The sequence below is a fragment of the Lagenorhynchus albirostris genome, chromosome 6 (genome assembly GCF_949774975.1).
Source record: "Lagenorhynchus albirostris chromosome 6, mLagAlb1.1, whole genome shotgun sequence".
Taxonomy (NCBI): domain Eukaryota; kingdom Metazoa; phylum Chordata; class Mammalia; order Artiodactyla; family Delphinidae; genus Lagenorhynchus; species Lagenorhynchus albirostris.
In genome coordinates this window covers 114,747,821-114,761,562 of record NC_083100.1, presented here as the reverse complement: position 1 = coordinate 114,761,562, position 13,742 = coordinate 114,747,821, and the positions used below count along the sequence as shown (strand labels likewise).

Sequence of the window (13,742 nt, the reverse complement as noted above, 5' to 3'; positions counted from 1 at the left end):
TGTATATATTTGCAGTATATATAAGTCTAGTTAACATCCATCACCACACAGTTTAGTTTTTTTTCCTTGTGATGAGAACATTTAAGATCTATTCTCTTAACCACTTTCAAATACACAATACAGTATTATTAACTATAGTCACCATGCTGTACATTACATCCCCATGGTGTGTGTATATATCACATTTTATATTTCTATCTCGTATCTATCTATCTACCTACCTGTCTCATATTTTCTCTATCTATTCATCCAGTGATGGAACTTAGGTTGTTTCCATGTCTTGGCTATTGTAAATAATGCTGCAATGAACCTGGGGGTGTGTGTATCTTTTCGGGTTAGTGTTTTCATTTCCTTTGGATAAATCCACAGAAATGGAATTGCTGGCTCATACGGTAGTTCTATTTTTAATTTTTTGAGCATCGTCGATACTGTTTTTCCATAGTAGCTGCACCAATTTACATTCCCACCAACAGTACACAAGTGTTCCTTTTTCTTTACATCCTTGCCAACACATGTTATTTCTTGTCTTTTTGATAATAACCATTCTAACAGATATGAGGTGACACCTCATTATGGGTTTTTTTGTTTTGTTTTGTTTTGTTTTTGTCGTACGCGGGCCTCTCACTGTTGTGGCCTCTCCCCTTGCGGAGCACAGGCTCCGGACGCGCAGGCTCAGCGACCATGGCTCACGGGCCCAGCCGCTCCGCGGCATGTGGGATCTTCCCGGACTGGGGCACGAACCCGTGTCCCCTGCATCGGCAGGCGGACTCTCAACCACTGCGCCACCAGGGAAGCCCCCATTTATTTTTTAACCTGTTTAATTTATTGGTTTTGAGAGAGTTCTTTTAAATTTCCATATACAATTGCTTATTTCTCCCTGCACTTCTGTCAATTGTTGGCTTGTAAATATTTTGAGGTTATATTGTTAGAGGCATATGTTATTTTATCATGATTATACCTTTATACGTGATTGATTCTTTTATCAGTATTTAATGTCCATCCTTGTTATTTGTGATATTTTTTCCTTGATTGCCATTTTATCAGTTATTAAAATCACTATCTTAGCTTTCTTTTCATTCAAAGCAATGTGGAATTTCTAATATTATTTTCAGTCTTCCATTGTTTTTTGTTTTTACGCTGTCTGTAAATAATATATTTTCAGGTTTATTTTTTATTCTGAAAGTTCTTTCTTTTTATTGATAAGTTTAACCCATTTACATTTACCCTTATTATTTCCATCTTACTCCATAGTTTCCATTAACTGTCCTTTCTTCTTGTTTCATTTTATAGTTTTTATATGTTAGTCCATATTGAGTTAATTTTTGTATAATTTTTGTGTTCATTTTTTGGCTTGTCAATGCCCCATTTTACCAGCACCATGTGTTGACAAGGGTCTCCTTCCTCCATCGAATTGCTTTTGCATCTTTGTAAAAAAAAATCAGATGGCCATGGCTGTGTGAGTCTATTTCTGGATTCTCTATTCCATTCCATTCATCTATGTGTCTCTCCCTCCACCAATACCACACAATCTTGTTCACTGTAGTTAGATTATAATCCATGACACTGGGTAGAATGATTTCTCCTAATTTGTTCTTCTTTTTCTAAAGTGTTTTAGCTACTCAAGGTCCTTTGCCTTTCCATATATATATATATATATATATATATATATATATATATATATATATATAAAAAACAGTAAGCTTGTTTACAAAAAAATCATGTTGAGATTTTTCTATGAATTGTGTTAAACCTATAGCTCAATTTTGGGAAAATTAACATCTTTACTGTGTTGAGTCTTCCATTGTTTCTCCATGTATTTAGGTCTTCTTTAGCATTTTGTAAGTGTCATCACACAGATCTGGTACATGTTTGTTATATGTATACCTAAGTACTTCATTTTCTTTAGAGTGATTGGAAGTGGTATTGTGGTTTGAATTTTGGTTTCCACATGTTCATTGTTAACATGTAGAAATACCATTGATTTTTACGTGCTGCTCATTGACTTTTATTCTTCTTTGCTTTATGGACAGATCAAGTTTTCTTATGTTGCTTTAAAAGTTGTATTTTTGTTCTTGTTTTGTTTGTTCTTAGGACCGTTTCCAGAGACTTTATTTGTTTGTTTGTTTTAATAATTGTCACTAGTTTCACTGGAGAACAGGTCAGCAGATCTCTTCGGGCTGGGATGCCAGAAGTTCTCTCTCCCACACTAGTTCACCACCTTGACAGGAGACTCACCTGGGGAATCTTTAACAAGGGCAAAGACCTCAGCATGCGGTCACTCTTTCAATCCATCGTGTCCCACTGCAAGTGTTGGGGACACTGGCCTTAGGCACTGATCAGCAGATGGTTCCAGCCCCAGGCCTGGCTTCCTTCCACCTCCAAGCAGTCCCACCTACCCTTTCCCAGGCCCTAAGGAGACATCCTGCTGCCTCCTTCTCAGCCATGCCTCTTTCCTTGTGTTGCACATATAGAACTCAGTGGGTCCTGGTGTCCCCCCTGGTCTGTAAGCAGCAGCTGTGGCTCCAACAAGAGGGATGTATTCATAAGTCAAGGCCTCCCGTACCATTGACTGATTTGTGCTCTACTTTCTTTATCCTCATTGGCCCTGAGCGTCTTGGCACCTACCCAAGCAGAAAAGGTGCTTAAAGTTCCTTTTGTCCAGTGGCTTTCAACCATAGCCACACATTAAAATGACCTGGGGAGTTTAAAAAATATCAGTGTTTTTGTTCCCCACCCTAAGTCAACTAAACCAGAATCTCTGTGGGTGAAACTGGATGTAGATGTCTTTGAGAGCCCTCACCCACACCCCCAGCCCCCAGGAGATTCAAAAGTACACTGAAGGTTGAGAACCACTGCTCTCAATCTAATCTTTCCATTTGCCCAGAGAACAGAAGTGACTTGCCGAGTCACACATTTAATGACTTTAGACTAATTGCCTCGGCTTTGTGTCACCACTCTCCCAGGTCAAGACAGAGTCAACAGCCTACCACTATTGACGATTGTGTGGCATCGTTCTTTTTTTTTTTAGGCGGTACGCGCGCCTCTCACTGTTGCGGCCTCTCCCGCTGTGGAGCACAGGCTCCGGACGCGCAGGCCCAGCGGCCATGGCCCACGGGTCCAGCCGCTCCACGAACGTGGGATCCTCCCGGACCAGGGCACGAACCCGTGTCCCGTGCATCGGCAGGCGGGCTCTCTACCACTGTGCCACCAGGGAAGCCCGGCATTGTTCTTAAATAGCTTCCCCACCTACAGCGTGAGTTCCTTCTGGGCTGAACCAACCCCTCTGGGTCTCTGGCTCCTCCCCGCACAGGCCGATGCTGGCCTCCAGAGCCAGCAGGAAGAGTTGGGGGCGGCCTGAAGGGCCCTGGCTTGGGAGTCAAACCAAGTTTGAGTTTTGGCTCCACAATGCAAACCTTCCTGAACCTCAGCTTCTTCCCCCATAATAGGAGCTGCAGTCTCTACCTTCAGAGCTGGCTTTACCGTTAGGATCCCTGACTCACACAGGCCCCTTCCAAAGCCCTGGGAGGGACTCTCCCAGTTTTGGAGTCCCATGTTTTATTCTTTTTCATAAAGCGAGCTTCCCCGAACTTTACCGGCTTTAGACGCCGCAAACCTTGGGTCTGCTCCTTCCTACCCCACAGAGTAGTTGTTGTGGAAGGTAAATAAGATCCAGTTCATAAAGTGTGGGGTGTGCAGTAGATGCCCCAAAAATACTTCCCTCCAGAACAGCCCAGAAAAGGGTCGGAAAGACAGACAGATCCAGAGCTGCTGTGCTTGCTCCATGCCCTTTTTAATGTCCAACATCTTGGCCATTCAACAACCCAGCCCCCGTCCAAGGGTGTCCTCTGGGGTCCAGACGCAAGTGGGGAAGACGCTAAGGCACCTGGCTCTGGAGGGGGGCCTCCTTAGCGTTGATGTAGCCGTGGATCCAGTCGAGGTAACGGCTGACTTTGGTGTAAACACCGTAGTTGTTGAGGCGCCCGCAGCCCTCGCCCCAGCTCACCAGGCCCACCAGAAACCAGGTGCCGCGGAAGGAGACGACCATAGGCCCCCCGCTGTCGCCCTCACAGGCATCCCGCGGGTCTCCCAGGATGCCGGCGCACAGCATGTTCTCGGAGATCTTGTTTTGCATGGCCAGAACGCACATATTGTGCGGGACCAGGGGGACCCTGACGAAGTTGAGGACGAAGGTGCGGTTTCTCTTGGCCTCGCTGCGGTAGCCCCAGCCTGTCACCACCGTCTCCTGGCCGACCTGGGTGAGCTCGCGGTCCGACAGGCCACTGTCTGGGAGGCAGATGGGCACGATGGTCTGCGAGAGAGTGGCGGGCCGGGCCAGGTGCAGCAGCGCGATGTCATTGTCACTGGTGCTCTTGGTGTAGTTGGGGTGGACAAACACCTCCTTGATGTCCAGGTCCACTTCCCACTTCTCCCAGCGCCGCAGGTCATACTCCCCTGCAGGGCAGAGGGGCTGTCAGAGTGGGCTTGGGGGACCCTCCCTCCCCTGGGGCCTCCTGAAGCCAATGTGGCTGCCACGCTCCTGCAGGCCCTCGTGGAGGGACAGCAGGAGTGGTCACCACGTATGCCCGGCACTGTCCTGGGCCACATGGTCCCTATCAAGGGTAACAGCCCGTGAGTGTCAGTCCTAAAGGGGCAGAACGCTGGTCTGAATTCAGGACTGGCTCATAGACGGAGCAGTGAGGCCTGGGAAGTGACCGGCGGAGAGCAATCAGCAGGGAAGCCTGAAGCTCCCTGGAGACCTGGGACATAGACCAGAGCCACAAAGAGAACATGGGACACCTGCCAAGATGGGGGCAGGGCAGGAGCAGCCAGCCAGACACAGGCTCCACCAGGGAAGAAAGATCTGGACCACACACAAGACACAAGGTCTTCTCAGGCGAGGCTGCTGGTTCCTGGAAAGCGGGGGTGAGGGCTCTGCCTCCAAGCCCAGCCCCGCTGGAGGCCACTGGCCTCTGCTTGTGCTGGGCGTGATGGCAGGGTGTGTGAATCTGGTCATTCACTCTCACTACGGATCTTTGCCTCTTTTTTTTTTTTTTTGCATAAAGATTGGAGTGAGAGAACCCTCGCCCCCCAGAAATTGGTAGAGAGTGGGGTCTAGGCTCGGGGAGCCCTGGGCTGTTGCAGGGAAGCAGCTGGCTGCTGTACCAGATGCCAGGGCCCCCGCTGCACAGTCCATCCCGGTCACCCTGTGTGAAGCGTGGCCCGGCACCCCAGGGTGCTGCAGGTCCACACACACGGCCACTCCACATAGTGAGAGTGAAGACACAAGTATGTGTGTAACCTCCTCGCTGGCAAACACACGTGTGTAAGCACCTGGGCACCAGATTCGAAGAGAATCCCTTCCGTGCAAACTACCTGGTGTCATTGTGTCTAAAATGCCGCCACAGGAGTGGTGGGGTGGGAGCACACGGGCCTCTTCCCCCCAGATGCCTTCTGTGCGGCCCTGGTGTCGTCTTGCTCAAGCACCCCGGATACCAGGCTCCCCACCCAGCCAGCCCATCTGGGCCACCCCTCCGGCCTGGTTCCAGCCCGCACCTAGCCTGACGATGAGCTTCTTGCGGTCGTCCAAGCAGTGGGCCGCTGTCAGCACCCAGGAGACGTGGACGAGCACCGCCCCGCAGGCCAGCTTCTTCTTCGAGTCCAGCAGGATCACCTGTAATGGGGGGTGGGCAGTGACGGCACCACACGGCCTTCTGACAGCTCCGTGTCAGGGCCCCTGCTCTCAGCACAGCCCCAGGCACTAGCTGCGTAAATAGGTCTTCCCTGGGTTCCCTGGTCACACGGGCATGGACTTTTTTGGCATTTTCTCTTCTGCACGTTTGATGGAGTTTGCCTGTTCCAGGGTATCTCCCCGCCTTTGCCTGTGCTTTTCCTATAACCATCCTCAGCAGCACCCAGAGAGTTCTTCTCACCGTCGGGGGCTCAGGCTGGTCGTCGAGTCCTCTGAGAAGCCTTTGAGGCCCCCAGGCTGCCTTGGGAGCCTTGGGACTGGGACTGGGTTCCCTCAGTCCCTGTCCTGTCAGCCGGCTCTGGTCCCATTGGGTTACCATGTGTTTAGGAGCCTGAATCTCCTGGGGGCTGTGAGCTCCCCAAGACCTGCCAGTCCCCTGCTTTTTTTTTTTTTTTTTTTTTTGCGGTACGCGGGCCTCTCACTGTTGCGGCCTCTCCCGTTGCGGAGCACAGGCTCCAGACGCGCAGGCTCAGCAGCCATGACTCACGAGCCCAGCCGCTCCGCGGCACGTGGGATCTTCCCGGACCGGGGCACGAACCCGCGTCCCCTGCATCAGCAGGCGGACTCTCAACCACTGCGCCACCAGGGAAGCCCCCTACCACCCCCGTTTATTGATCTCTGGACAATCCCCCCCCCGACCCAGTGCCTGGCAGAGATGGGGACCAAATACGTGTTAGCTCCCATGGCGGGGCAGAGGACAACCCTCCCTCCCAGCCCTTTCCCACGCAGAACACCGCTCCCCTCAGCCAGGCTTCTGCCTCAAATACCACCAGCAGAGCATTATCTTTCCAGCTCTTTTTAAAAGCTATACCGCTCCTTCCTGCACATTCCCCCTTGGCCCCCGGTGCCCAGCCCACCCTGCCTGGCTGCTCCTCTCCCATCGGGTTAGCGCCATCTTTCCCTGGAACCCTCCACCCTTAGCACTGCCGCCCCCCCACCACCCAAGCAAAGGCTGCACTTCCCTTCCCACTGGTGCCTCCTGAGCAGGAACTGGGTGGGCTCAGTGACTCCTGACCCAGCTGGTGAGCCGCTGCCTCTCTCTCCTCTCACCTGCCAGGGGCTCTCTCCCCATCCGGCCTCCTGCCCACTGATGAGCCGTGGATCTAATTGGCCTTCTTGGTCTACTTGGTCTGTGTCACGTTTCAAGTTCTTGCGTTTCTTCTCCATTCGCTTCCCTGGCCTCCCACAAGGGAACGTCACTGAAGGCAGGGGGAGGCTGCTGAGTGCCTGCTGGGTACTGCTCCCGAGACTGCCCTCCCATCTCTGTCCCCCTCCTGCCAGCAGCCTCCTTTGCTGCCTTGTAGGATAAATGATGCTCAGACGCTCAATTCTATCAACTTGCAAAGCCCCTCGGGATAGTCAGTCGGTTAACGAACAGCGCCACTTAATGGCAAGAGTCAGACCGAGCAGCATCTCTACCTAGCGGTGCGCCCTTGGGCAGGTCGTTAAAGTTCTCAGAGTTGGGACACCCCAGGGCTGTTGGGAGTAATCCCTGAGATGCACAAGTAAGGTCTCAGCGCTGGGATACTGCCGAGCTCCTAACAGAGGTAAGGACTTATGGGGAGGAGGAGGTGGACATGCCCGGAGAGCCGCAGAGTGGCTCTGAGCACGGCTGTGAGCTCCAGCCCAGAGGAGAGAGCACTGAGCAGAAGTGAGGGCTGGGAGGCGGGCCAGGGCCATTCAGGCTGCGATGGCAGATTTAGACTCGCGAGAAGCAGTGGGAGACCATCAGCAGGGGGATTGCCTAGTGACAGAAAAGGGAGATGAAACAACAGCGACAAGATTCCAGAAGCTGGACAGCAGAGGGACATGGTAACTGACTTGGCCGACTGAGAAAGCCGAAACCTCAGCCAGTGGTAGGAGACGCTGGGAGCAGGCTGCTTGGCAACACAAACGCCCAGGAAGCCTCCACGTGGCTCTGAAGAAGCTGTGCAGGTGGGGCTACAGCAGGAAGGTTGAGAGCTTGTCAAAGAAACCGCTAGAGCCCTCATCAGTGGCTTGACTCTCCTCTCTGACCCCTGCAGAAGACCCTAGGTGTATTCTCCGCAGACGGTGAACCAGACACCTGGGGACTCCAGGCACCGCCACAGGAAACAGTGACACGCAAGGCTGACCAGAGAGAGTCACGCAGACATCTGCAGACGGGGCAGATGCCAGTTCCTCTCCCCCTACTCTCCCCAGGGGGCTGGAAGCCAGGCTGGGACCACCCAAGCATGAACTTGGAGGATTACTCTCAGAAAAAAGGCTAAAGACCTAAGAATCGGGGCAATAGGGGTTCTGCCAGTGACCTGGGCCTTCAGATGGTCTCACAGAAAAGCCCACCAGCCAACAGGTCCACCAGGCATTTCTTTGCACCTTCCTGTGAATCTCTAATTACTTTAAAAGGAATAGTTGGCTTTTTTTTTTCCCAGTAAAAGGACTGGAATATAAAGTTGTGGGAAGTTCCCTGAAAGAAGAACACAAAGTCAAAGATACGGAAAATAGAAGAGATAATGTGATAATAAAACTAGAAGATCGATCCGGGGAAAGAGATCTGATTAGGAGGTGCAGAAAGAGAGAACAGAGAAAGCACAGGGCAGGTCATCAAGGAAATAACTAAAGAAATGTTCCTAGAGATAGAAGACACGCATTTCCACATGAAAAGGGCGCTGCACAGTGAATGCGAGAAGATCCACACGGAGGAACAACCTGCTGAAATCATGGTAAGAGCTGTGAAACTCCGACTGTTGCGTAAGTATATAAATCCGATAGAAATTTCAATGTATAAAAAGGAAAGTAGAAGAGGAGGCAGAATCACGGTTCCTGTCTCTCCTCAGAGAAGCCAGAGGTGACGGCGGAAATAAAGCCGTCAAGAGAGATGAGGACGCTGGAGGCGTGCCCGCCCCATCCGCTCCTCCCTGGGGAGATGCGCTACCTCTGGGTTCTTGCTCCAGGCCACGCCCCCAGAGTGGGCAGGGTCCCTGGAGGAAGGCGGGCGGGCGAGGGCAAGAGCGGGCAGGAGACCCGCCGAGGGCACCCTCCCTCCCCGTTGGGGCGGCCCGTCTCCTTCGCCTGGGACTCGGCCCTGTGGCTTGCTCACCGCCCGGGCGCCCCGTGCTGTCCCCCATCTGCGGCTCACCTTTGGGCTCGCAGAGCAGGTGGTCGTCCCCCAGGCGGTAGCCGGGCGCGCAGCGGCAGTGGCGCCCGCCCTCCTCCTCCAAGCAATAGTGCGCGCAGCCGCCGTTCTCCGCCGAGCAGTTGGAGAATCGAGCCTCTGCGGGGGACCGGCAGGAGGGCGCCGAGAGAGCGCGGCGCTCTGCGCGCCCGGCCCCGCCCCCGGCCCCGGGGAGCTCCCCGGCCCGCCGCCCGCCGCCCCTCACCTTGAAGGCAGAAGCGGCCCTCCCAGCCCTGCGCGCAGTCGCAGCGGAAGCCGCCCAGGCCGTCGATGCACGTGCCGCGCCCGCAGCACGGGCTGTCGCACGGGTGCGCCGGCGGCGGGGCCGCGCATTGGTCCCCGTCTGCGACGAGGGGTAAGGAGGGGATCACGGGGGTCCGCCGGCCCCGTCCCCGTGCCCCCAGCGGCCCAGAGACCTCGAGGGGCACGGGCACCGCGGCCAGGGGTCTGGAGCGCACTCACCGTGGTACTTGGACCAGAAGGCCATCTGCGGAGAGAAGGGGCGGTGTCAGGGGCCGTCAGCCCACCTGTGTAGATGGGGAGCCCCCGGGGCCCCTCCCCGGGCTGGCCCAGGTCCGGCAGGCAGCATCTAAGCGGGCAGGGAAGGGAAGGGCTTCCACACAAAGAGGGGTCAACCCCAGCCTCTGGGCAGCTGCACCCTGAGAAAAGCCAGGCTCCTTGCCCCTCTGCCCATCTCCACCCCACATCCCAAACCCGCCCCCCGTTTCCCGCCCGTGCAGCTGGAAGCGTCCTCTGGGCGCTGGCTGCTACCCCAGCAGCCTCTGCAAAGGAAGGGACCCAAATCCCACCCCCCACCCCCAGGGTGCTCTGCCTGCTTCCAGCTCCATCCCTCCAGGCACCGGGCGTCTGCTCTTTCCCTGAGCCTGGCCTCAGAGCTGGGTGACGAGCAGGACATCGTGTGCGTGAGACACGGCTTTTGCCGGTTCAGAAAGTCTGCTTTTCTGAGCAGCTGTCTGGTGGCACTTCTGCTGCTGGGCTGGGACCACCAGTCCCTGAGAACCACTGCTTGATGCCCAGGCCGAAAGCCCCCCTGCTGGCCTGGGAGACCCTGGGCGGGGGTGGGGGGGGTGGGGGGGGTGGGGGGTGGGAGGCACCGGAGGGGTGTGATGTGCCCAGGCTGTGCCTGCCGAAAATCATCTTGGCATCAGCTGAGGAGGCCATTTGGGGGAAGAGGCAGTGGAGATGAGGGCTGAGGGCAAGAGAGGAAGCCACCCAGAGCTCCGCCTTCAGCTGTGAGAGCTGAGTGGGAAGGGCATGCCTACAGACAGCTTGAAGGGGACCCAGGTGGTGGCACAAGCCCCAGCTCCTAGTCGCTAAAGTGAGCTCTGGGTGCTGGAGGGGGTCTGAGCCTTGTATCAGGAACACCTCCCTTACCGAGTGCATCCTACCACCTCAGGGCCACCACCACAGGGCCCTGGGGGCCAGAGAGGACACAGACCCTTGGATCTGAGCAATCAGGTTTCACCCCTGGAGTGTCTAAGGCACAGAGTGAGTGTGTGTGCCCAGACATCAGGGAGTCTTGGGTCACCTGGTCAGCAGGGTGGAAGCAGGGGTGATGGCCTCTGGATCAGAGGGAGAGAGAAGAGGGGAGGCTGGGGTGGCCAGTCACACGTGGAGAGGGGGACTGAGCTACCTCCAGTGGGATTGGGTGGGAATCCCTGCCTAAGGCTTCCCCAGACGCTTCTCACGCTCATTGCAGAGTTCTGTTTCTTGGAGTCCCACGTGCCCTGGCCAAGACCATAGGGCCGTTCACTCCACTGCTGCACCCCTGGCAAGCTGGGAGGGTAAGGGGCTGGTGTCCACCGCTTCCCAGGAGTCCCAAGGGGCCCCCGGCTGCCGCTCCAGGTCCCACCCCTGAGCCTCACGCTCTGCACCCAGTCGGGCGGCCTTACTGTGTCTTCCATGTTTTGGAAAATCTCCCGAGCTTCCTCAAATTCACAGGTCTCCTCTGTGCACTCGCGCTCCAGGCTGCCGGGCCGCAGCTCCTCCAGGAAGGTGTTGGCGCGTTTGCGGATCCGCAGCACCTGGTGGGCATGCCGGTGGCTGGAGAACACTGAGTCTGGGAGGGAGACAGGGAGCTCGCATTGGTGGGGGGCCTGGCTGGGGAGTCCCTGGGGAGGTTTTCGTCTTGGGTCCCTCAGGATTATAATTCCAGGTACCGATACCCTCTCCTCCTCCCGAAGCAGGGGGCCGGCCATCGGAGGACAGGACACTTGACCATTCAGGGTGCGTGCACTGAGGCCGACAGACCTCCCTCCCTCCGAACCCAGCCCAGCCTCCGTGTGACCCTGAGCCCATGTCTTTACCTCTCTAAACTTCAGTTTATTCATCAAAAAATGAGGATGGGATAATCACATAAAACACTTAGTACGGAAATGAGCGGCCAGTGACAAATGCCACATGCTGCTGCTGTTGTTATTATTATACTGCAAAGGTAAGTGGGCCTCGCTCTCCAGATACACCTTGTGCAACCCCGTCGTGAAGCCGTCCCTCCATCCTCCCTGCCCTCCCCTCCTCCCGCCCCCCTCTTGGAGCATTTCCCACGCCCTTCCCCTAGGGCAGGCACACCTGGACAAGGCAGACCTGCCACCGGGGAGCATCACCAAATGTCTCCTGGGCTCTGAGAGGTGTCTGCCTTGGGGGCCGGGGGACAGCTGGGGTGGAGGGACCAAAGCAGGGGAGTGAGCAAGAGAGGCTCGAGGGTGCCGGGACCAGGAAGGGCATCCTCAGGAAAGGAAGATGTGCGAGACTGAGTCTGGACATAGGAGCCAAGAGGACCGCAGGTGGGAACCGGGGCTGGGAGTGGGGAGGAAGGGCCGCCAGGAAGACAGAGCAGCTCAGGAAGAGGCATAAATGGAAGAAAGAGCCCGCGGTGGCTGCAGGAGGTGTGGGGGGAGGGCTGCCTAAGAAACCAGGCAGCACAGCTGTCCCGCGGGCCTCCTCTCCACATCCTGGTCCCCTGGCCGTGGGGACCAGGGGAGGGGCTGGGGCAGGGTAGCGGCCAGCAGATGAGCATTTTAGGAGGACAGGCTGCTCTGGGGCAGTTTGCATGGCAGCGGGGCCTGGCGCTCTCACAGTTGAGGGAGTGAACGGTGGAGTGGGGGGACCCAGGGGACTCTGTGACCAGCCCCCCAGGTAGGAGGAAGGACGTGACCCCGCGACCCCGGGGGCTCCCTGCCATCGCCACAGGACTCAGCCCCTGAGCTGCGGCCTGCTGCTGTGTTCCCCTCAGTTAATTTATCCCTGTTCCCTCAGGTCCGCCTCTCATCTCCTCTCGCCCTGAGGCTCAGGGGAGACGGTGAAAGGTGTGAAGACCCCGAGGGTCCCGAGGAGGGGGTGGGAGAGTGGCCTTACCGGGAGGAGCTGGTGCGCTGGAAACTCCCCAGATGGTCACGAACAGTAAGAGGCCTGTAAGCCGCCACATTCTGAAGTTGCTGCCACCTGTCTGAGGAGGACTTCTGAGCTTCCGGCAGCCGCGCCAGCCCCCGCTCTGCCCCCTTCCCCGGCCCCGGGTGGGATCGCCAGGGCAAAAGCTGGGGTCGGGGGTCCCTGTTCACTATTCAGACACCCACGTGGCGCCTCGGTCCCCTTGTCTATATGGGGCTAAGGTCACACGACCCGAGCCTGCAGGGTGAAGACAGGAAGTGGAAGGGGCAGTGACCTGGTGAAGATCAAAGGGGACTCGGCACAGAAGGGTGATGGGCAGGTGCACCCAGAACGTTCCTGCCCTCCCTGGGTGAGGATTCGGGGGTGACGCCTCTGCTGATCTAAAGGCCAGGTTAAGAATAATAACTGACATTTATTGGACAGTCACGGTGTCTTTCAAGAAATTTGGACATGGTTCAGAGGACAGGCCACCAAGTCAGAGCGCCTGGTGCAAATCCCAGCTCCAGGACAGGATTGTCGAGCGAGATCCCTAACTGCCCCTCAGTTGCCTCCTTTGTAAAACGGGTGGAAAAACTGTACTTCTGCCTCAGAGGGTTATTGTGAGAATTAAATGAGTTAATCTACATAAAGCTGTTGAATACGTTTGCACCTAGCAAATGCTCAGTAAGCATGAGCTCCTATTATCTCAGCGAAGGCTCACCACCACCCAAGAGGGAGGTATTAATGTCGTCACCCCATTTCACAGAGGGGGGGACTGAGGCTCACAGGAGAGAAATCGCTTATTAAACCCCCACAGCCAGGAAGCGGAAGAGCTAGTGCTTGAGCTCAGGCCTGTGTGGCTCCAGGCCTGCAACCTTAACCCCTGCCGCAAACCACCAGGCGCACCACAAGGCCACAGAGGTAGCCCTGCTGGCCGGAAACCTAGGAGCCCCCGCTGCCCCCCAGGCTGCCCCACCGGCACCCCCCTCCCCGTCTAACCTCATGTTCCACTTTGCCGACTCCCTCTGAGGCTGATTCTGACATTTGTTTAAAGGGTTTAGAAGTAGAGGTGAGGCTGTGGTGGGGAGCCTGGAGGGCTCCGGGTTCCAAGCTGCCTCTGGCGATGGCTCTGGGGTCTGGAGGCCCTCAGCCGACTTCCACTTCCCTCAAAGTCTGGGAGGAAGGCCCCTGGGAGCCATGGCACCCCAGCCTGAGGAATGCCAGCCAGAGCCTTGGCCTGGCCGGCAGCACAGCCCAGATTTCCCTTACCCCAAGCTCCAGCCAGCCTCTCAAACCCTGGCTAGAAGAGTCCACCTTCAGCCCTGCTCACCCTCCTCCGGCCCCCCTCACAGACCTGCCTCGAAGGGGACTTACTGGGGTGGACCGCCGAGAAACTGCAAGGTCGCCCTCCTGCTGCCATGACAGCCTGGACCTCGAGTTAATCCATAACTG

The 13,742-nt window shown here is 55.9% G+C and overlaps 1 protein-coding gene and 1 long non-coding RNA gene across 2 annotated transcripts; one reads left to right on the top strand and one right to left on the bottom strand.

The window, feature by feature from the left end:
• Positions 1-3,777: 3,777 nt before the first annotated feature.
• On the bottom strand, positions 3,778-12,348 carry PROC (protein C, inactivator of coagulation factors Va and VIIIa). Its single transcript, XM_060151541.1, is given in 8 exon segments — positions 3,778-4,452; positions 5,554-5,671; positions 6,800-6,948; positions 8,868-9,048; positions 9,050-9,246; positions 9,366-9,390; positions 10,817-10,983; positions 12,279-12,348. Coding segments are annotated over 8 exon segments (1,485 nt in total). The 3' UTR covers positions 3,778-3,874.
• Positions 10,911-12,898, top strand: LOC132521888 (uncharacterized). Its single transcript, XR_009540981.1, has 3 exons — positions 10,911-11,150; positions 11,246-11,358; positions 12,180-12,898. It is a non-coding gene; the product is annotated as an uncharacterized LOC132521888 (long non-coding RNA).
• The last annotated feature ends 844 nt before the right edge of the window (positions 12,899-13,742 follow it).